We start from the raw sequence: 22618 nt of genomic DNA on the forward strand, positions 1-22618 counted from the left end.
AGAGTTGACGGGCTGTCAGGCACAACCATGTGATACAGCACTGGCCAATGGCCTGTTGGGGGTGGGGTTTCAAGGAAAGTCACAAATGCCCAGGCGGACTGTGTCTGGAGGTGACCCAGTATAGCTTGACGTATGAGTTTCCTGTTTGCTGCTTTAACAAAGTGCCGTAAATTTAGCTGCTGAAAATAGCACACATTTATTACTTCTGGAGATCAGGAGTCCGACAGGAGCTGAAATCAGACGTATTTGGGGGCCTTTATTCTGCGCATCACGGCGCTCAGTATTGTTGAGAGCGTGGCTAGTTTCGCAGACATTTGTTGCTGCATCCCGGTTGTGTTCTTGCTCCTGGCTCACAGTCGATCCTCCACCAGCATCTTGATTGAGGGATTGCATGGTGGTCTCTGTCCCTGCCAGGCTGAGAGGTGGAGGGGCCCCACCCCCTTTTCCGGGGGTGGGTGCGGGTGTGGGGCAGCCTTGGTAAAGCCCTGAAAGCTGATTACCCAATTTGGTAAACGTGCTACTGTTTCAGGTAAGAGAGAGGCCTGCTTTTGGAAGTACGCCTGGTCGTGTTTGGGATAAAGGGGCGTGGGGGCAGTAACGTTGCCTGAAATTCCACACAGACACAGAGAGAGAGCAAAAAATGTCAACCACTGGGGCGTCTGGGTCAAGGACGCCCGGGTCAATAATACCCTTTGTATTATTCTTGAAACTTTTCTGCAAGTTAGAAATTGTTTAAAGTAACAACTTTTGAGCAGCGCTCAAGGGACATTCATCAGGAGAGAGAGAATGGAGGCATCCATCTTCCCCACTGGCTTCCCCGTCCCTGTTCTGACGGCTTATTCCTGAAAGATTCTTTGAGCAGCTAGAAATGAAGGAAGTTTGATCTAACATGATGGTGACTACCCTCCTGGGGAATAGCTTGGGGAATATCGGAGGTTCTGGGGCTGCAGGGTCCTGGGTCCTGGTCTGGGTATGGGTGACTCAGGGGTCCACGTCAGACCATTTGAACAGAACTCTGAGGAATTACTGTGTGTTTATATCTGCAAACCAACAAATAAAAAACAAAGTTAAAAAACAAACCCATTCCACAAACTAAAACATATGAATTAAAAAGTGGGGCTTCCCTGGTGGCGCAGTGGTAGAGAGTCCGCCTGCCGATGCAGGGGATTCGGGTTCATGCCCTGGTCCGGGAGGATCCCACATGCCACGGAGCGGCTGGGCCCGTGAGCCATGGCCGCTGAGCCTGCGCGTCCGGAGCCTGTGCTCCGCAACGGGAGAGGCCACAGCAGTGAGAGGCCCGCGTACCGCAAAAAAAACCCCAAAAAAGTGAAAAAAAGGAAAAAGCACAACTCAAAAAGTATCAACAGAAATCAAAATCAAACAAACAAAAAAGCAAATGGGGCTTCCCTGGCGGCGCAGTGGTTAAGAATCTGCCTGCCAATGCAGGGAACACAGGTTCGCACCCTGGTCCGGGAAGATCCCACATGCCGCGGACCAACTAAGCCCGTGCGCTTGCACTCTAGAGCCTGCGAGCCACAACTACTGAAGCCCGCGCACCTAGAGCCTGTGCTCCGCAACAAGAGAAGCCACCGCAATGAGAGGCCTGCGCACCACAACAGAGTAGCCTCCGCTCGCCGCAACTAGAGAAAGCCCGCGTGCAGCAACGAAGACCGAATGCAGCCAAAAATAAATTAATTTTTAAAAAGCAAATGAAAAATAGAAATAAAAAACACAAACCAACAAATATAAAGAAAAAAAGGACATAAGAAAATATTTAAATAAAAGAATAGAAAGCAAACCCCCAAATGCATGAGCAGATAGCAGTGTACTCATACCTGTTGAAATAATGCTCGGTGGAGCGGTGGCCTGCCTGCAAGGTGGGTAACAGCACTGCTTTCTCCAGCTCCAAAGCCTCCAAAGGTCCCTCCCAGAGGCTTGATTTGAACCCAAGTCAGTGACTTGGGCGGGGGGTGTGTGTGACATGGTTCTGTCCTGAGGGGTTACCTCATAATCCACTTTCAAAGACTTTTCAAGAAAATACTGAGAACCCATCAGGAGGCACCTGTGTCTCGCTGCACCCCGCAATCAGAGAGCCCTGGGGTGGCCAGGGCACCCCTCACAAGTCTGTCCCATCAGTGGCAGCAGCAAGGTGGCCACCAGTCACAAATGGATGCCTGAGGCCCAAGAACCTCAGGAACACTGGATCACATGCAGACAGTGGCCCGATTTCTTGAATTCAAATGCCCCAGTCCCAGGGTGACCAGCAGGGCAAGTAGCCCAGACCCAGAGGTCCAATGGTGGAGTCTGCTATATGACCATGTTTGAGCCTCAGTCTCCTCATCTGTAAAATGGGAGTCTTCATTTTTCCCACATCATGGTGCTTGTGTGAGGATTAAACTTCAGGCCTGGCACATCCTGAGCTCTTAGTTTTATTATATACAAAACCCCATATTCTTGTTCCCACTGTATCCCCAGCACCCTGTGCAGGCCTGGCGCTGAGGTGCTTTTGAGCACCTACTATATGCAGGGTATTGGCTTCACATATTGGGAGACACCACTGATAACTCCTGGATCCAGGAGTGGCCGTGGCAGGGGGAGAGGGAAGAAGGCACTGGGCAGCCGGGTGCAGCAGGAGATGTGGGCTCCCCGAGGATAGGGTAGGGGCAGCCTCATGAGAAGCAGGTAAAGAGAAGGGAAGGTAGGAATGGCACTCCCAGCAGAGGGCATGACCAGGCAAATGCCCTGAGGTGGGATACAGATTGGCCTACCCATGGGGGCCAATGAGACTGGGCTGGGGAGGGGTGGGAGAGGGGCAGATAAACTCAGGGCAGGCAGCAGGGCCCAGTGAGGAGGTGTTTTGGGTACCCACAGGTGCCCCAAGCCTAATCCAATCTCACAACCCTGAGAGGCAGTTTCTGCCGCCTGCCCAGAGAGGTTATGCGAGTTGCCCAGGACCACAGAGCCAGTGTGACTTGGTGGGATTTGAACGCATGCCCGCTAACTCCAAGGCCTCTTGGGCAGTACCTCATAAACTTCTGCAGGATGGGGAATGCCCTGGCAGTCTAGTGGTTAGGACTATGTGCTCTCACTGCCGAGGGCCCAGGGTTCAATCCCTGGTTGGGGAGTTAAGACTCCACAAGCTGCGTGGCAAAACAAACAAACAAACAAACAAGAAAACCCACACTAAAAAAACAAACTTCTTTAGGATGAATGAATGAATATATGTCTTCGGTGCGAAAAAAGCCCAGGGCTAGGCATTAACGGCCTGAGGCAAAAGGCCCATCCTGGGGGGCGGGGCAGGGGTGGGTGGGTGTTGCCTGGTTTCCCAGCAACAGGGTTGGGGCGCTCTCTGGTGGTCAGAGCAGGAATGGCTTGGAATCACTGAGCCTTGAGGGGTACAAAATGGTGGCTGGCAGACAAGTCCCTGTTCCTAGTCTCTTGACATTCAAAATCGTTTATACACAGGCTCCAATTTGTAATTCCTTGACACTCGTGCTCCAATGCTCCCTTCAGCAGGAAGCGCAACTCCAACCAACTCCTATTCGTTCTTCAAAGCCCTGGCTCCAATGTCCTCTCGCCTGGGAAGTCCTGTCTGTCTCCCCAGGCTGAACCAAGTCTACTCTAGGGACTCATCCTCCGGCTCAACCTCACGGGGCTGGAGGGTATCTGCAACCAGCTCTGTCTCCTCCAGACATGGAGTACTTCAGAAAACCGCTTTTATTGCCTGTTGAGTCTGTGATTGCCCCTGCTGTGTCCTTGCACCCAGCAAAGGGTCTGGCATACTACAGGAGCTCAATGAAAGTTTGTCGAGTGGATAAAGAAATAAGTGCATGATTGGCCTAGAACTAACCTCAGAAATGACCCTGGCCTGCTGATTAATTTTTTGGGGGGTTTAGGTTTTCTGCCCTCTTCTCACCCGAAGACATCATGGAAACAAGGCCATACCTGGCAGGCCTCAGACTCTCTTATCCCATGTGCCACACTGAGACATGGGAGGGCAGCTCTCCTTGATTCAGGAATGGGTCTCCTGTCTGTATGCATTCAACGAATGTTTATGGATTGCCTGTGTGCCAGGCACTGTTCTGAGTCCAGCTGGGAACAAGATACAAAAATCCCTTCTGTTGTGGAGCTGACCCTACAGTTTATCAGGCGGAAATGAGTGCTATTGCGGAGGGCGCCTCAATAGATGGACATTTGAGCAAAGACTTGAAACGTGTGGGTTAGGAAGCCACGCAGGTGTCTTGGGAACGGTGCACCGGGTAGGGGCACAGCCAGTGCAAAGGCCCGGAGGTGAGAGCGCTCAAGAGCGTCCCAGGTACAGTGAGGACAGAAAGGTAAGAGAAAGGTGGGACTTGGCAATAAGAGCAATAATGAGGGAAGCGGGGACCTTTGTAGATTTGTAGAAGAGGAGGGGCTCAGACCCGCCCAAGACCCGCCTTCGGCCTTTCCCGCAGCCTTCGGCCCCGCCCCCAACCCCACCCCGGGCCCTGATCCAGGTTTGCCAAGGGTACTCGGCCTCGCCCCCTCAGGACCCGCCCCCCTGCCATCCCCACAGCCTGGCCCCGCCCCGGCCCTGCGCCCGCTCCTAGTTTGCCCCTCGGCAGCCACCGTCGCCCGGGCCACCGCCCGCCGCGTGCGCCGCCTGCTCCGCTTCCGCCGCCCTTCCCTGTCTCACGCCGTGCGTGCCCTGCGTGCCTTGCGTGAGCGTGCGCGGGAGCGTCGGCCGGCGAGGGAGCAGCAAACGGCCGGCGGCGGGCGGCGAGTGCCGCGCGGGGGGCGGGCGGCGCGGAGGAGGCGGCGGTGGCCATGGCCGAGGCGTCACCGCAGCCCGGACGGTACTTCTGTCACTGCTGCTCGGTCGAGATCGTGCCGCGCCTGCCGGTGAGGCCCAGGCCAGGCGGGCGGGGGCCTTTGCCTCAGCCCGAGGCGAGCTGGCTCGGACGGGGAAACTGAGGTCCCCGCGGAGGGCCCGGAAGCGGGCGGCCCTGGTGGCGCAGCTGGGCCGGCGGCCGGGAGGGAACGGGGCCGGCCCCGAGCGCGGTCGGCGCCGCGGCCGCCTCGTGGGAGGGAGTCGCCGCTCTCCCGGGCCCGACGGCGGCCCAATCCTGCGTTCTTCTGCCTCCCGGGGGTGGGGGCCTGCACCCAGGTGGGCCCTGCGCCCTCGCCCGGGTGGAGGCCGCGGGAGGGCTGCTCGTGAAAGGCTCGGTTTCCAGACCTCTCAGCCCGGAAGTTCCGAGTCGGTAGGTCCAGGATGGGATCAGTGCCCCAGCTCCCGGCCGACCCTCCCCCGCTGCACGGGTGGAAGACTGAAGGCACGGCGGCCCCGCTCCCGGCATTTGCCGCTCGGCTAGCTCCCGGGGAGCAAGAAGCGGGCGGTGCGGTTGACCAGGGGAAGGAGCTGCAGGTGGCAACGATTGATAGAGTACCAGCTCTCCTTGGTCACCTGGTTGATTTTAGAGCCAGGCTCTTAGTCCTGCCTTTGCAGCTGTGGGCTTTCGTGGGGGAGGCAGGAGGAGTTGGTGGACATAATCCCAGCTTCAGAGGAGACTGAGCTAGAGTCAGGGTTTGGAGGGGAGAGGAGTGCCTGGGCCCAGGAGGAGAGAAAGGGTAGAGGTGGTGTGGCTTCCAGAGGCAAGGGGCTTGGCGGGGGTGCATAAATCGAAACCCTGGGTGCATGAGCAGACTTGAGGAGCTGAGACTTGCCCCACTCCCCCACTCCAGCGTCCCGGAAGAAGTCCTCCTTCTGCGTCTTCCGGCTCCCTGCACGCCCCAGCAATGGGTCTGGTTTCCTCGACTGGCAGGAAGGGGCTGGTCGCAGGACAGTCCCCAGCCTGGAGGAGCTGCACGCAGCCCCTCGCAGCTGTTGTGAGCCCTGGACAGGCCCTGGGTCTCAGGCTTACCCCAGAGTGGCCTGTCCAGAGCCATCGGAAGCCTGGGGCCGAGCAGTCTGTGTTGCTAGCTGTTTTGGCCTCCCCTCCTGGGGCCAGCCTGGGGCCCGGGTCCTGGCCCCGAAGGACCCTGATCTTTTCCGACTGTCACTGGGCTAGCGAGGTTTTTCCTAGTCACAGGATCCAGTGGTGACAAGGTAGCCATGACCTTTGCCCTCCCAGTTTATAGGGAGCCAACGCTGAACAAGCGATTGGCAAATATTTGATCGGGAACTTGGTAAATTCTGTTAAGCGCAAATAATGGCAGGGAGGGGACCGGCGTGGAGTTTGGGACGGGATTGGAAGAGGCCCAGTAGAGTGGGTGTCTGTTTATGAGTAAGGGGCGCACTTGGTGTTCTCGGGGGCAGGAAGGTGGGCTCTTAACGTGGTGACGTTGGAAGTGCCCCACCAGCAATTGCGCTCCCCGCCACCACCACCACCCCTGCCCCCCAGCCCCGGCCGCCCGCCAGCACGGACCTCTGTTCACGGGAAACCGGCCCGAGGTTGGTGTGCAGTGAGACGCTGGCTGGTGTTGAGCTGCTCCTCCTGACCTGCTGTCGCGGCCCTCTGCCCGCAGGCTTCCTCCCAGCAGCCCAGACGCCCTGGGCCTCGGTCTCCTCGCCTGTCAGACGGGTTGGCGGGGGCACCCCTGTGCTTGACGGGCACGCGTGGGCAGGGGGGGCCCGGGAAGCCGGGGAGGGGCTGGTGCCTGCCTGGAGCGGGCGTGTGGGAGCAGGAACCGGACCGGCTGGCCGATCCGGAGGCCTCTGCGCAGGTGCGCAGGCCCAGACTCGATTCCCCCAGGAAACGGGAGCACCAGGGACGAGGTGGACATGGGGCGTCCGCGGGCGGGCCCCGCGGGTGGGCGGACCAGGTGGTGTTTGGGGTTTGGCCCACCACCACGGGTGGCCTTGTTGAGGCCTGCTGTCCTGTGGATGACCCCTGTCTTCCTCTCAGAAGTGTCCCTGAGCAGGGTCGGAGGACGGGGACAGGACCTGGCAGCTGCCTCGGAGGGCCATCAGGGTGAGGAGAGAAGGCCCGTGTGTGTCCCCAGCCTTGTGCACCCGCACCTTGTCCTCCACACAGAGCCGCTGGGGAGCAGGCTGGGCCCCCACCCACCCGGCGTGCTGTGCTGCTGCCGAGGGCGCCCATTTCCCCCGCTGCTGCCGAGGCCCAGGGAGGCTCAGCCCTGCGCCTGGAGTTGAGACCCAGGGGCCCAGAGATGAGGGCTGCCCCACAGGGCGGGAGTCTGGGGGTGCAGCAGGGGGCTGAGCCCCGGAGGGGCGGCTGGACGAGGGGTGCCAGACAGAGCCACACTGTGGGGCTCCCCGGCTGCACCTCCAAGCCTCCCGGCGCCGTTGGAGGCTGAAGTGAGGCGCACCCCCGGCAGGGTGGGCCCATGTGTCACGTCGATGGGTGCTTGCCGGCACTTAGCGGGCCCCAGGTGATGCGAGGCCCCGGGACGGTGCTGCACCCCAGCATTCAGCAGCATGCGTGGGGCTCACGGACGCTGGGGAGGACAGAGGGGCGTGAATGCGCTTTGTGTGGCAGCTGCTAAGACGCAGAAGAGAGTGCTGCGGGGCAGGGGCACTTGCCCACGGGGTCTGGGTGGGCCCAGTGACATCTGAGGAGGGTTGCCCCTGGGGTCTGTGGGCTGGTGAGGTCAGGCTGGGAGCACGAGGGGCTGCAGGGGCGTGGGGAGTCTCGTCAGGTCTGTATCTGGACCTGAGCTCACATACCCCCTGCAGCTCTGCGCCCCAACCCTTTCTGGGGGCCCTGGGCCCGCCGAGGCCAGCATCTCTCCAGCTCCCACCTCAGCGTCCCCGGCTTCACCACACGCGCCTGGCCGGGGACCCTGGGTCTGCACGTGGTGTGAAAGGGCGCGTGAAGGGTGAGGCCTGTCTCTGAGGGCCCCAGCTGGCCGAGCACAGGGAGCAAACGCTCAGTAAACGTAGCACTGTAGCACTCGTCTGCCGGTCGGCGGCTGTTGCCGTGGTGATGATGACTGGATGGCCCTCTTGCCGGCCATCTCCTCAAGATGAGGAGTCTTCGGCTAGGAACAGGTGCTCACGAGCTAGGGTTCTGCGAGGGAAACAGGCCCTGCCCTGTGGGGGGCGAGCACTCCATCCCAGGGTTTCCACCGCTTTTATTACACAGTGATGTAATAAAAATCTCAGGGACACGCCCTTGGAGGAGAGCATTGGAAGATCAGGGTCTGGGCCTTCCCCACCGCCTGCGAGCAGAGCCCGGGGCCCTGCCTGAATCCCTGGGTGCGGGGCGAGCACTGCTCAGCCAGGCCACTCAGTCTCTGGGCGTGGGGCTCTCCAAGGATGGAGGGCGCAGAGCAGGGCCTGACCACAGCCAGCACTGAGCTGCAGGACAGCCGCGGCTGCCGGATTCCAGAGCCTGGGGTTGAGGCCACCCTCCATTTGCAGATGGGGAGACCGAGGCTTGCAGCCGGGAGGTGATGTTTGAGCAGACCCAGCTTCCAAGAGGGAGCAAGCCAGGTAGATATCTGCTCGGATCGAGGGGACACAGGGGACAGGGGATGGCAGAGGCCCAGAGATGGGCGGAGCTGGGAGTGGGCGTGGCCGGGCTGGGTTGTTCTGGGGCTGCAAGGTGAGGTGGGGAGCACTTGGGCTCAGGGAGACACAGGGACTCCAGAGAATGGCGAGGTGACAGGCTCTCAGGCACCCAGGAGCAGTGGCGAGCCTCAAGAGTGGAAGAGGGGGTGCCCGATCTCCAGCAGGGTGTGGCGCCGGCCCCGCCCTGGCTCTTCCAGGCTCACCCTGGGGCAGGGTGCGGGCCTGGGGCAGGCAGGGTCCCCAGGAGAGAGAGAGATGCTTCTCACGGAGGTTCTGCCAGGCTCCAGTGAGGTTCTGGACCTGCCTGCTGACCTAGATCAGACCCTGGTGGTGTGGGCAGGCCAGAGTCCTAGCTTGCCTGTGAGCTTGTGTTCAGGGGCCGTCTGGTTCCCAGCTTCCTAACCTCGGTCACCACAGACTCACCTGCAGCCACGTTTGCCTGTGTCCATTGCCCTCCCCCCGGGGGCTGGGCAGAGGGGGTGAGAACCCTGGTCACCCATCACAAAGCCTCCTGTGGCCACGTTTTGCACCCTGTGAAACGTTGAAATAAACAACAGGTTGAGGGCTGGCTGGGGGGCCTTAGGAGGAGCCCCTGAGTGATGTCCCCGCCGGCCCTGGAAATCCCACGCCAGTGACTACTGTCATGGCCACTCACTGTGTAGGGGAGCCTCCCCTGAGCCCCTCGCCCCTGCTCAGGAGGGCAGAGCACTGCCATCCCTGTTGTTTCTGGCTCAGCATTATTGCGATACACCACCCACTTAAAGCATACACGTTGGTGTGTTCAGTCCACTCAGAGTCCTGAAGCCAGCAGTCACCTCTGTCCAAGTCCAGAACATTCCATCACCCCAAACAGAAGCCCTGTGCCCATCAGCTGTCACCACGGCCCCTGACAACCACTAGTCCACTCTCTGTGTCTGTGGATTGGCCTGTTCTGGACGTTTCCCATCAATGGATCACACACTGTGTGTCCTTCTGTGTCTGGCTTCTCTCACTGAGCATCCTGTTGTCAGGGTCCATCCACGTGGTAGTGAGTGTCGAGGCTTCACCCCTTTACGTGGCCGAGTGATGCTCCCGTGTGTGGAGGGACCATGTGGTGTTTGTCCGTCATCCGCTGGTGGACACTTAGGTTGTGTCCACCTTTGGCTGCTGTGGACGTGCGTCTCCGTTGCCTCTGGTGGGCACCTGGCTGTGGAATCAGGGTCGTGGGGTGACTGTGGCTGTTTTCCGAGGACGCTGCCCCGTTTCACGCCCCCACCGGCCATGTAGGGGCTCCGATTCCTCCAGCTCCTCCCCGCACTGGTCCCTGCTGGCTTTGTGGGTCCAGCCGTCCGGGGCGGGTGTGAAGTGTGTCCTGCTGGTTTCGGGTTGCGTTTCCCTGTTGCCTGTGTTGTGTGTCTGTTCTTGGCTTGTTGCCACTTGTCTATCTTGGGAGAAACGTCTGTTCTGATCCTCTGTCCGGTTTTTGTGTTTGTTTTGAAGTTTTGAATTTTATTTTTATTTTTTTATGCAGCAGGTTCCTATCAGTTATCCATTTTATACATGTTAGTGTACGTATGTCAATCCCGATCTTCCAGTTCATCACACTGCCATTCTGTCTGGCCGTTTTTTAACCAGGGTGTTTGTCTTTTCGTTGTTGAATTGTGAGAGTTCTGTAGGTATTCTGGATACAAGTCCCCATCACCTGTGCAGCTCCAGCCGCCCTCCCCGTGGCTCAGACAGCGTCCTCTGATCCTCGACCTTCCTTTGCTTTCTGGAGCGGGGCACGTGGGGGGACACGGTATGCACCGTGATGGTCCCGCCGTCCGCAGGGTGGGCCGTGCCCGCTGCACCCCGGCGTCGCTCCCTGCAGAGGGTGGCAAGGCCAGCGGTGCCCTCTGCCCCCAGGAACCGCGCCTCTCCCCGTGGGTACGCGGCTGGCCTCGGGTGGAAGGACCTCACGCTCGCGGCTCAGCCCTGTTTGCGTGGCTTTGGGACACGTGTGGCCTGGGCCCGGTTCTGGGCCAGAGTGGCGGCTTTGGTGCTCAGACGTCTTGCTGTCCCTGGGGCAGGTCCCCCTCTCCGCTGCCTTGGAACATCATGGTCTCTGCCCGCTGGCTGTCCGGCCTGGGGAAAGCAAGGGCTGGGAGGGCAGGTGGCCGGTGTGGATGGAGTCGAGCTCCAGCCTGGTGTCATGGGCTGCATGCTGGGGCTGCCAGAATGTTCCGCAGGCCGGTCCCTCTGCCTGGGTGGTGCCTCCCGCCCTTGGTGGCCACCTTCCTGGGAGCAGATCTGCTCCGAGGCCCAGATAGTCCTGGAGCCCCGCTAGTCACTCTCCCCGCCCTCCTTTTTGTGCGAGTGTGGGTGAGGGTGTCACAGAACACTCTCGTGTCCCCCAAGTTGGGAGAGTTTGCTGAACCCACGTCAACTAGCTTGTTGATGGATGCGGCTGACTGGAGGCCCTGAAACTGTGACTTCTGTCACTGTGGGGAGCACCGGCTGATGGACTCGGGGACATGGGAGGTCGAGGAGGCCACCTGCGAGGGGAGCATCGGAGGCCGTAGCCAAGGGCAAGGGCGTCTGTGCGCCAGCCCTGCCCGGGGCGGCCCGGCCGGACCTGGCGGGTTCACACCCAGGGCCTTGAGATGACGCCCATGCTGGCCCTACCACAGCCCAGAGATCACGCTCGCTGCCCTCTCCTCCTGCAGGATTACATCTGCCCAAGATGCGAGTCTGGCTTTATCGAGGAGCTTCCAGAAGAGACCAGGTAAGGCTGCCCCCGGCACAGACCCCTGGCCCGAGGGTGCGCTGGCCGAACCTGGTAGGGGGGACGGGGGGGGGGGGGGCCGTGACGAGGGCCAGCGGCTGGACCTGGGTGGGGGTTGGGCTGGACCTCCGCCCTTAGGTTCCTCAGCCTCCTGCCTCGGGCCCTGGGCAGGGGCTGTGGAAGGCGGCCTGAGGCCCATGGGTAGGGGGGGTCCTGCTTTTGTCCCACTGCTGACGGCGCCTGTCCTCCCAGGAGTGCAGAGAATGGCTCGGCCCCCTCCACAGCCCCCACGGACCAGAGCCGGCAGCCGTTCGAGGTGAGCGGTGAGCAGTGGCCTCTCTCCCTGCCCCCGCCCCCTCCGCGCCCCCATCCACGCGGTCACGGCCCTCCTCTCCGCAGAACGTGGACCAGCCCCTGTTCACGCTGCCGCAGGGCTACGGGCACTTTGCTTTCGGCATCTTTGATGACAGCTTCGAGATTCCCACCTTCCCCCCCGGGGCACAGGCCGACGACGGCAGGGACCCCGAGAGCCGGCGGGAGAGAGAGCAGCACTCCCGGCACCGGTACGGCGCCCGGCAGCCCCGCGCCCGCCTCACCGCGAGGCGGACCACCGGCCGGCACGAAGGCGTCCCCACGCTGGAAGGGTGAGGGGGCCCGGGGGCGGCCGCGGGCGGGACGCTCGGGGCTTCGAGCCCGCCCCACCCCGCTCAGGCAGAGCAGCCAGCTATCCTTCCAGGAGGTTCTGTGGGCACGGAGGTGTGGGTGCTGGCTCAGGGGCTGTCCCCTGGGCAGGGCAGTTCCCCGGTGGGTCCGGCTGGCCCGAGGAGCTGTGTGCCCACTGCCTGCCTGCCCTCCCCCACCGCCCCCGCCCCCAATCGTCCTTCTCAGAGGGGCCTCCGCCCCATGGGCATCTTCATCTGCTGAGATGCGCTGGTCCACGCCCAGACGAGCCGTCCCGGGTGCAGGCGAGCAGTGGTATGCGGTGTCCGGTGTCCCTGCCCCTCCCGCGTGCGGGGTCATGAGGACAGGAGGACCTAGTAGGCCCGTCCCAGCCCTGCAGGAGTCGGGGCTGAGCTTCCGTGGGTCTTTGTAGATGGAACTTGACTGCAGGTAGGCCGAGGCCTGTCCAGCTCAGGACACAGCCTTGGCTCACTGTGACCTCAGCCGGCACTCTTCAGGGCCGCCGCGAACAGCCGGGCTGATCCCACGGTTCCTCAAGCCCCTGGGATCCCCCACGGTGCTTTCCCCAGGTTGCAAAATGAGAGTTGGATGCAGTCGTGCATTGACAGGTGCCATGCAGCCCTCAAGGAGACACTGCCTTTGGGCGCCTTTCGTGTTTGGTTCTTATTATTACCAGTTGAAAAGCCAGCCCCTTGACGCCGGCCCCTCCCTGGGAGGGCGCTAACCTTGGGCCTGGCTGCTCTGTTCCAGGATCATCCAGCAGCTGGTCAACGGCATCATCACCCCGGCCACCATCCCCAACCTGGGCCTGGGCCCCTGGTGAGTAGGTGGGGGGGTCCCCCTGTGCCCTGTCCGGCCCCTCTGCCACTTGAACCCCAGACTTCTTTGACCAGGGGCGTCCTGCATTCAAACCCAATGGACTACGCCTGGGGGGCCAACGGCCTGGATGCGATCATCACACAGGTACAGGGGCCTCCCTGGGGCTGGCACTGGGCACGACGACTTTATAGGCCCGTGCTCCCTGGAGGACGGGGTGTCGTCTCCCACGTCCGCGTCCCTGGTGGCACTTGTGAGGTGGGGACGTGACCACCTTGGGGCCTTCCACTGAGCATTTTTGTCACTGGCGCCTGGTCCCCTGGTTGTAGCCGCGCGAGGATTTGGGGAGGTGCCTCGGCCGTGGGAGGTGCCTGCCGGCCCCGGCTGTGAAGTGACGCTCACTAGATGAGAAGAGTGGGCAGAAGCCTGGGGCTGGGCCTCCTGGGGGCAGCTGACCTCTGACCCCTGAGGGGGTCGGGCCAGGACAAACGGGGCCTCGGTGCTTTTGCAGGTAACCCAGACTTGCATTTCAGAGCCCCGTGGGGCGAGGGCCCTGCCCGCCCGCCAACAAGCTCCCGGCACTCTGGCCTCTTGTGTTTCAGCTCCTCAATCAGTTTGAAAACACGGGTCCCCCACCCGCAGACAAAGAGAAAATCCAGGCCCTCCCCACCATCCCCGTGACCGAGGAGCACGTAGGTACGCGCCTGTGCCCAGCCTTCTCAGTGGTCCGGAGGCCAGTGTGCCCTCCATCCCCTGGGACACCTCTGGCGGGGGCTGCAGAGAAGCCCCCCTGAGAGCCCCATGGCCTGCCCGCTCCCACAGGCTCCGGGCTGGAGTGCCCCGTGTGCAAGGACGACTACGGGTTGGGCGAGCGCGTGCGGCAGCTGCCCTGCAACCACCTCTTCCACGACGGCTGCATCGTGCCCTGGCTGGAGCAGGTGAGCGGCGGGCCGGCCCGGGACCCTCCCCGCCCCGCCCACCTCTGAACAGCTCCCCTCTCCCCTCTGTTCCCACAAAGCACGACAGCTGCCCCGTCTGCCGAAAGAGCCTCACAGGACAGAACACGGCCACCGACCCCCCGGGCCTGGCGGGCGTGAGCTTCTCCTCCTCCTCGTCGTCCTCCTCCAGCTCGCCCGGTAACGAGAACCCAGCCAGCAGCTCCTGAGCGTCCCAGCCGACCCCCAGGGCGAGCACCGGGCTGCGGGTCGGGACTGCGGATGCCGCGGACTCCCGCACCCCTCGCGCCCACGGACTGTGGTGCCGCCGGGGGGCCCCCCCCGCGGCACAGGCTTGGAGGACCCGCCCCTCCCGGCTGCTGAGGGAGCCCGGCCTCCCCAGGGCCGGGCGGGCCAGGCTAGGCACATGCCGCCTGGGGCGTCTGACTCCCTTCCTGTTTGTCTCTGACCTCACCCTCTACGTGTTCGACGGCAGAAAGGTTTTTATAATTTTAAATTATTACTGCTTTGAAATAAATGGACGTTTGAGCTCACTCGCGGCCCTGCATGATCTGTGGAGAGACAGGGTGGAGTCGCTCGGCTGGGGTCCCAACCGCGTGGACAGGCCGTTGCGCCCCACTCCAAGCTCGGGGCCCCGGGACCACCAGGATGACCAGCAAAACAAGGACGAAACTGCTCTGACAGACGTTTTTTAAAGGAGAAAATATGTGTATCTTGAAAGCTATTTAAAAATACATCTACTTAGAAAGAAAAGCAGGTGGTTGGCGTGTTACTTGTGTGCGTCGGGGGGCGCAGCCCCGGGCCGGGGAGGTGAGCCGGCCGAGCCCCCGCAGCTGGCGTGTCATCCACAGGCTGTCCCCCATCAGGGTCACACGGCTGCCTCGGCCGGTGAGTGTCCAGCCTGCGCCCTGGGAAGTGCCCCCCATATTGGTCTTCTGTCTCTGAAGTGGAAGCTGGCTGCTGGGAGGGGTGGGAGCCTCCCCTGCACCCTCTTGGCTCCACCCCTGCAACTCGGAGGAAGATCAACCCCCAGGAGGCTGATCACGCCCCATCCCCACCCCAGCCTGTACACCCTGCCGGATCTGAGGGGCTCTGAGGACACCGTGTTCGCGTCTCCAAGGGCAGCTGTGACAACTCACCAAAACTTGGTGACTTAAAACAACACGCTTATCATATCAGTCCTGGGGTCACAATTTGCATCTTAGGGGCTAAATGCAGGCGTGGGCAGGGCTGGTTCCTCCAGAGGCTCCAGGGCAGCATCGGTTCCGCCTTTTCCAGCTTCTAGAGGCGCCGCACCCCTGGCTCGCGGCCCCTCCTGCATCCTCACAGCCAGCAGCGCAGCATCTCCCGTCTCTCTCTGCCTCTGACCCTCCAGCCAGCCTCCCTCTAATAAGGACCCTGGGATGATGCTGGGCCCCTCAGGGAATCCAGGGTCGTCCCCATCTCAGGGGCCTTAACTTAATCCCACCTGCGAAGTCCCCTCTGCCTCATGAGGTGACACGTGCTCGGTGGCCCAGGACCAGGCCCTGCCAGTCTGTGGCGGGTCGGTGTTCCCCAGGCTCCCTCACCTCCTCGCTGCCCCAGGCACCCCAATGAGTTCCCAGGTCCGAGCCTTTGCTTGGCTGTGCCCAGCCTGCAGTGCCCTCCCAGACCCGGCCCCCGCGTGGCCGAGTCCCCGTCTCCCGCCTGGCAGGTGCTTTTGTCGAAGCCTCCCTGACCCCAGCTTGTGACTGGACTCCTATGGCCCCTGCTCAGCTCAGTGTCCCCTCAGACTCAGGGGCTCCCTGAGGGCCGGCCGCGTCTGTGGGGTCCGGCGGTGTCCCCAGTGCCCAGCACAGCAGGCGCTCAACGCATGTGAAACCACTGAGTAACCAGACGCGGGCTCGCCCGGATCGGGCCTTCCCCGGCCACGGTCTTCAGCTGCCCGCCCGGCTCGCGCGCCTCCTGGAATCTCGGTCCAGGCGTCACTCATGGATCCTGGGCCTCAGGAGACCAGGACGGGCAGGAAGTGCGTGGACGGGTGGTGTCGCTGCGTGCGGACCCCGCGCCCCGGGGCCCCCCGCCCGTCCAACGCCGGGAACATGGGCCGGCCGCGGTGGCGCCAGGGCACGGACTCGTAGGTGTAGCCCTTCTCCTCGATGCGCTCCCGGAACTTAGCGCAGACCCGCTCACATTGGCCCTGACCACGCCCCTGGCCACGCCCCCACTCGGGCGCGCCCCACGCACCCCAGCCCGCCCCGCGCACTTGCACTCACCGACCCGGAGTGGCGGCCGCGGCGGTTCATGGCCACATAAAAGCCGGTGTTCACGGCCTTGAGCGCCACGACGCCCACGCGGATGGAGCGCATCTCGAAGAAGACGCCTGCGGGGAGGGGCTGGGTCAGGGCCCGCCCACCACCCACTTGCCCACCCACCCCGCTCTTCATTCATTCATTCGTGTGGGGAACATTCCCCAAGTACCTACCGTGCTCCTGGTCCTGTGCTGGGCGTGGGGATGCACCAGGGACCACGCAGGTCCGTGGGAGTGGCCGTGGCCGTGGGAGTGACAGGGTGGGGGAGGAAGGACACCAGGCCTGGGGGAAGGCCTGAGGCAGGACTGGCCCTGATGGGTCGGGGGAAGTCATTGGGGAGAGCTCAGGGTTTTCTCTGGAGGGCAACGGGGAGCCCAGGGGAGGGCCCCGTTAGTCAGGGATGAGAAAACCAAGCCAGAGGAGGTGAGTGCCTGCCAGGTGAGCTGCTGCTATCAGATGTAGACCCCCGGCAACGACCCTGACAGCTCGGCTAGCCACGGCCGTGGCCAGTTATGGGGGAGACAATTCCAGACAGGAGGTATGGCCCAGGCAACGGCCTGGGGGTGGGACACAGGGTGTTTAAAGCACAGTGTGTTCGCATCCATGATACCCGCTAACACTGCTTGAGTGCCAACTGTATGCCAGGCATTGTATCCCACCAAGCCCACACAGCAGCCCCTGGAGGGAGGTGTGGACCGTGCCCACAGGGGAAAACTGAGGCCTGAGAAGTGGCAGAGCCAGTTTCTCGGGCCCTGTCTGTGGATGGATGACCCTGGGCGAGCCCTGCCCCATCTGAGCTGATGTTTCCTATCCAGTGAAGCAGAGCTGGGGGACAAGCCCCAGCCCACACTCTCTGAGCCACACCCAGGCACTGGGGCCTAATCTGGAGTCAAGGCCTTGCCCTCTGGTGTTCACTCTGGACTTGGATGCCTCAGGTGACGGGCAGCTCAGCTCATGTCCCACAGGACATTTGCACCTGCTATTTCCTGGGTCAGGCACTCAGCTCCTTTTGTGCATGGCCAGCTCCTTCTTTATGAGGCTCAACTCAAGCCCACCTCCTCATTGTCACCCTTATCGCTGCCCAGATGGGGAAACCGAGGCTCAGAGAGAAGCACTGACTGTCCCAGGTCACCCAGCAGAGCCAGACCTCACCCCCAGCCTGAGGCCACCCTTCCTGGCCAGGCCCAGCACTGAGCAACCGGCCCAGCCACTCCCCCTGACCTTGCCCTCGTCCAGTTAGCCTCATGAGGGCCTTGAGAGCCCCAGATGAAAGCAGGTGGGAAGGGCAGGGGTGATTATCTGCCCTAATGGTGGTGATTCAGGCAGTGGCCGGCAATGGCTCAGCTCCCCCGCTCCCCTACCCAGCCTCAAAAATGTGGGGAGACTGAGACAAGCCTGGGGTCACCGACCGCCCTGGTCTCCCACTTATCACCAACCTCCTCCTCCTTCTTTGTCCCTTCATCTCCTCTTGCCTCATACATTCCACAAACACTTATTGAGCACCTACTGCTTGCTGGGCAGGGCAGCAGGGATATGACTCCAACTCGATGAGGTTCTGGGCACTTTGGAGCCCTAGCTCCATGCCCCCACCTCCCACCTCAGGCAGGTCATTTGCCCTCTCTGTGCCTCAGTTTCCTCATCTGCCAAATGGGTGTCTAGGAAGACATAGAGGGGTCCCCAACTCTGGCAGGTCCTGAGTTTTGTTTTGCAGGGTGGGGAGTTCAGAGTTCAAACCCAGCTCTGCCCCCATCTCATTATGTACTGGGCCCACGGGGGACCCTCCGGGAGCCTCAGCTTCCCCTCTGTAAATGGGTCCTGTGACCCCAACGTCAATTATCTCACAAAGACCCTTCTGCTGAGCCAGGACCAGAGCTGGGAGCTTCCCCTGTGACCTTCACCCCAACTGTCCAACCCTCCTTCCAAGTGAGTTGGACCCCATTTTACAGTTGAGGAAACTGAGGCCCCAGTCAGGAAATGACTTGGCTGACGCCACACGGCCAGAGAAGCCTCCGGACCCTCCCTCAAGTGAGAGAGGGCCCAGTTCACTGCTGCTACTACTGCTGCCTTTGCTGTTATTGTCCGCCTATCTGCCCTGTACCCCTGCCCCCGCGCAGCGCCCCCGGCTACTCACTGTCAGGGCTGTCGCGCCAGCGGGTGCCCTGCACGTGGCCGCTGGGGTCCACACACAGGAAGAAGTGGGTGGAGGAGAAGAGGCGCCGTCAGCGCACGTCGCCCTCGAGATGCATGTAGCTGCGTGGTCTCCGCGGACTGTTTGGGGTCCCCGCGGCGCCGGGCGCCCGTGCCAGCAGTAGCCACGCCAGGCCCAGCCACAGGCGGCCGCGTATGGCCCCGCGCCCCGCTCGCCGCCGCCTGGTCTTGACTCCCCGCGCGCGTCCGCGGCTCTGCCATTGCGAGATGGGGGGCAGAGTGCCCGACGGGGCCAATAGGGCGCCTCGGGGGCGGGGCCAGAGCCACAGTGGGTGGGCCAGGATGCGGGGCGGGGCCGTGGTCAGGGCGGCCTGACCGCCCTGCAGAGTCTGGGACAGGCCAATGCGGCTCCTGGGGGGCGGGGCCAGAGCCGCAGGGGGCGGGATGACTCCCCACGGGGGTGGGGCCAGTACAAGGGCGGGGCCCATTCGGGAAAACACTCCGGCCTCCACGCGTGTTTGTTTGCCTTACGGGGCGGGGAGGGCGGTGCTTGTCCGTGAGTAGCCAGATTGGCCTGCAGGGGCTGCGGGAGTGTGAGAGAGGCGGGCCACAGAGACACGGCGGGAGTCAGAGCCAAAGAGAGGGAGAGACAGAGCCAGAGACAGAGAGATATAAAGACAGAGCCAGTGGGCTTCCCTGGTGGCGCAGTGGTTGAGAGTCCGCCTGCCGATGCAGGGGACACGGCTTCGTGCCCCGGTCCGGGAGGATCCCACACGCCGCGGAGCGGCTGGGCCCGTGAGTCGTGGCCGCGGAGCCTGCGCGTCTGGAGCCTGTGCTCCACAGCGGGAGAGGCCACAACAGTGAGAGGCCCGTGTACCGCAAAAAAAAAAAAAAAAAAAAAAGAGCCAGGTGTACAGCACAGGCCTTTTAATAACCTATAATGGAAAAGAATCCAAAACAGAATAGTATATATGTATAACTGAATCACTTTGCGGTATGCCTGAAACTAACACAACATTGTAAATTAACTACACATCAATTTTTTAAAAGGGTAAAAAAAGAAAGAGCCAGAAACAGAGAAAGACAGAGACAAGAGACTGAGAGGCAGAGATAGACAGAGACTAAGATGGAGGGACAGAGTCTATGAGACTGCACAGGCAGAGATGGCTGAGACAGAGACAGAGACAGACAGATGTGTGAGAGACAGAGAGACAGGGAGAGACGGAACTGCCCAGGGGTCAGAGGTTGGGATGGAAGTTCTGGCCCGAGTGCCTGTCCTTGCCAGCCAGGCCCCTGAACAGGGAATGCCCCGGGGGGCTTGTCTACCCTTCCAACTAGAGCTTCCTGAGAGCCAGGTCCAGGGGGCATGCGGCTTTGCTGAGGGGTGGGCCTGGGGGAAAGTGTGGGTGGAGGGGCAGGGGAACTGTTGGAGCATATGCTGTGCACACAGGTGTTGGGCAGCAAGGTGGCCGATGGGAGGATGGACAGTTGGGCATGTCCGAGGCCAGCTGATGGGGACCGGGTTGATGACCAAGGCCAGCACCCTGTCCCCAGCATCCGTCTCTGCATGTCCAAGGTGGTAGGAATGGGGCCACCCTGTTACAGACACACCCACCCAGTGCCCTGGGCCCTGCGAGGTGAGTGCAGTAAACCTTCACAGACTCAGAGCCAAGCGACATCATTGACAGGTGGGGGAGCCAAGGCCCAGGAGGGGCAGGGATTTCCCCAAGGCCCCACACAGGACACATCCCAGGCTCCCTGCCTTTTGGCTCCTGGTGGCTCAATTCTACAGCCATGGATGCAGGTGGCACCTTTAAGTAGCACCGGGGTGAGGACAAGGTGACAACCCTGCCCTGATGGACTGCTGGGGGGCCAACCGGTCCAGCCAGACGGTGTCGCTGGGATGCCTTCCTGGTGGCTCCAGGGATTCCCCGATCCCTCTTCCTGGCCCCAGGAGGGCCACGCAGGGGGTGTGGCAGACATCCAAGCCCAGGACCCCAGGACTGAGATAGGGATCCAGCCCGGACTGTCTCCCCACACTCAGAGCCCTGAGGCCAGCACCCAGGGGACTGGCCTGCAGACATCACCTCCCCAAGCCTTGCCTCCTCCTGTGGAAAATAGGCCAGGAGAGGGAAGGCTGGAAGGATGCAATGAGATAATCCACAACCTCACTGGGTACTCGGAATAACACCTCCACTCCCACCAGCTAGAAGCTTGGTCTTCCCTTCATAGACTGTCCCCACCCCACCTGCCAGGAGGACAAGATCCAGGGCCCTGTATGACCGGAGGGGACCCACGCCTGAGGAGAGAGCTGCGCCCCAGGTGCTTTTCGCAACAGCTTCACTGAAATATAATTCACATGCCACCCAGTTCACCCAGGAAATTGTGCAATTAATGCTTTCAGTACAGAGTTGTCAATGCTTACCTCTGTCTAGTTCCAGAACATTCCATCACCCCAAAGAGAAGCCCCGTCCCCATCAGCAGTTACCCTCATCCCCTCCCCAGCCCCTGACAACCACGAATCTACTCTCTGTCTCCGTGGATTTGCCTGTTCTGGACGTTTCCCATCAATGGACTCACACCCTTTGTGTCCTTCTGTGTCTGGCTTCTCTCACTGAGCATTGTGTTCAACTTCCATCCACATTGTATCAAGTGTCAATGCTTCACCCCTTCGCATGACTGAGTGATGCTCCCATGTGTGGAGGGACCATATTCTGTTTACCCATCATCCATTGCTGGACACGTGGTTGTTGCTGCCTTTTGGCTGTCGTGAATCATGCTACTGCGGACGTGTACGAGTTTAAGTGTGAACATAAGTCGCCATTTCTCTCATGTATATACCCAAGAGTGGAACTGCTGGGTCACATAGTGATTCTATGGTTGGCTTTTTTTTTTTTTTTTTTTTTTGCGGTAAGCGGGCCTCTCACTGTTGTGGTCTCTCCCGTTGCGGAGCACAGGCTCCGGATACGCAGGCTCAGTGGCCATGGCTCACGGGCTCAGCCGCTCCGCGGCATGTGGGATCCTCCCGGACCGGGGCACTAACCCGTGTCCCCTGCATCGGCAGGCAGACTCCCAACCACTGTGCCCCAGGGAAGCCCGGTTGGCTTTTTGAGGAGCTGCCAGAACGTCTTCCACAACAGCTGCCCCATCTCACATTCTCACCAGCTGTGCACGAGTGCTCCAGTGTTCTCACCTCTTCACCAGCAGCTGTGATTGGCCATCGTTTTGACTGCAGCCATCCTAGTTGGGTACAGAGGTATCTCCCTGTGGTTTTCTGGAAGACGTCAAGCCTACAGACAAGTTGTGAGAACAGCACAATTAACGCCCTGTTGCGGGAGTCCCCAGTTCTACATATTATTTTTGATTTCCGTCAGCTGGAGGATGGGTAAATACACTGCAGCAAACTCACGGGGGAGTACTATGCAGCCATGAAAAAGAGTAACCCACTGAATACAAAACAATGTGGATGACTGAGACAGAATGAGGAGAAGCAGTCAGACACAATAGATGTCCATCTATGGGACATTCTGGAAAACCAACCCATGGTGTGAACTGTCCGATGGGTGTCGCCCTCAGGGGCAATGATAGGAGACATGAGGGGGTTTCAGGGGCTGGGTGTTCTTTGGCTGTGCCATGCGGCTGGGGATCACATTTCACCGACCAGGGATCGAACCCGGACCCTTGGCAGTGAAATCGAGGGGTCTTAACCACTGGACCGCCAGGGAATTCCTGGACGAATCTTCTAATGTCAAGGTCCTCCGTCATAGCCAAGCGGCAACCTCATTCCTCATCCACGCTCAAATGCCCCCTCTTGTCACCGTTATGTCCTTGAATACATTTTTTTCTCATGCCAAACCTGGGTAGGGCACATGCAGTGCCTTCTGTTCTCCCTTTGTCTCTGTGATTGGCTGAATAAAGACCCACAAACATGTGTCCACATTCTAATCCCCAGAACCTGTGAATCTGACCTTATTTGGATAAAGAGTCTTGGCAGCGGCCATTACATTAAGATTTTCAAATGAGATCATCCTAGGGGCCCTAAATGCAGTCACAAGTACCCTTATGAGAGACACAGACACGGAGGAGAGGCCACGTGAAGGCGAAGGCAGAGACGGGAGGGACATGGCCACAAGCCCAGGACGCCTGGAGCCCCAGAAGCTGGAAGAGGCAGTAAGGACCCTCCCTGGGAGCCTCCAGATGGGGCACGGCTCTGTGCACACCCTGATTTCATCCTAGTGATACTAATTTTGGATGTCTTGTCTCCAGAAATATGAGAGGATTAATTTCTGTTGTTAGGCACCAAGTTTGTGGTCGTTTGTTACGGCGGCCCCCAGAATCTGATGCCGTGTCTTTCCATTTAGAGAGCATTCCTTGCCTTCCTCAACACGTCTCCTTTTTTTTATTATTATTAATTTTTTCTTGGAGTATAATTGATTTACAATGCTGTGTTAGTTTCAGGTGTAGAGCAAAC

General features: G+C 60.7%; 2 protein-coding genes across 5 annotated transcripts; one reads left to right on the forward strand and one right to left on the reverse strand.

Moving 5' to 3' along the window:
* The first annotated feature begins 4733 nt into the window (after window positions 1-4733).
* On the forward strand, window positions 4734-14425 carry RNF126 (ring finger protein 126). 4 transcript variants are annotated; one of them, XM_079915958.1, is made up of 9 exons: window positions 4734-4881; window positions 11197-11255; window positions 11508-11571; window positions 11655-11899; window positions 12687-12755; window positions 12830-12899; window positions 13355-13448; window positions 13575-13690; window positions 13771-14425. In XM_079915958.1, exons 1-9 carry the CDS (start codon window positions 4807-4809, stop codon window positions 13915-13917), a joined length of 939 nt encoding a protein of 312 aa, XP_079772084.1. In that variant the 5' UTR covers window positions 4734-4806; the 3' UTR covers window positions 13918-14425. The 4 variants fall into 4 exon arrangements, with proteins under 4 accessions (XP_079772084.1, XP_079772086.1, XP_079772085.1 ...); XM_079915960.1 differs by having other exon boundaries at window positions 11655-11818; XM_079915959.1 differs by having other exon boundaries at window positions 11688-11899.
* Window positions 14426-14515: 90 nt separating this feature from the next.
* FGF22 (fibroblast growth factor 22) lies at window positions 14516-18635 on the reverse strand (the record flags this gene model as incomplete). The annotated part of the gene is given in 4 exon segments (XM_079918727.1): window positions 14516-15887; window positions 15964-16070; window positions 18131-18218; window positions 18222-18635. Coding segments are annotated over 4 exon segments (804 nt in total). The 3' UTR covers window positions 14516-15692.
* Window positions 18636-22618: the final 3983 nt, after the last annotated feature.

This window comes from Stenella coeruleoalba, assembly GCF_951394435.1.
Source record: "Stenella coeruleoalba genome assembly, chromosome: 3".
NCBI classification, from domain to species: domain Eukaryota; kingdom Metazoa; phylum Chordata; class Mammalia; order Artiodactyla; family Delphinidae; genus Stenella; species Stenella coeruleoalba.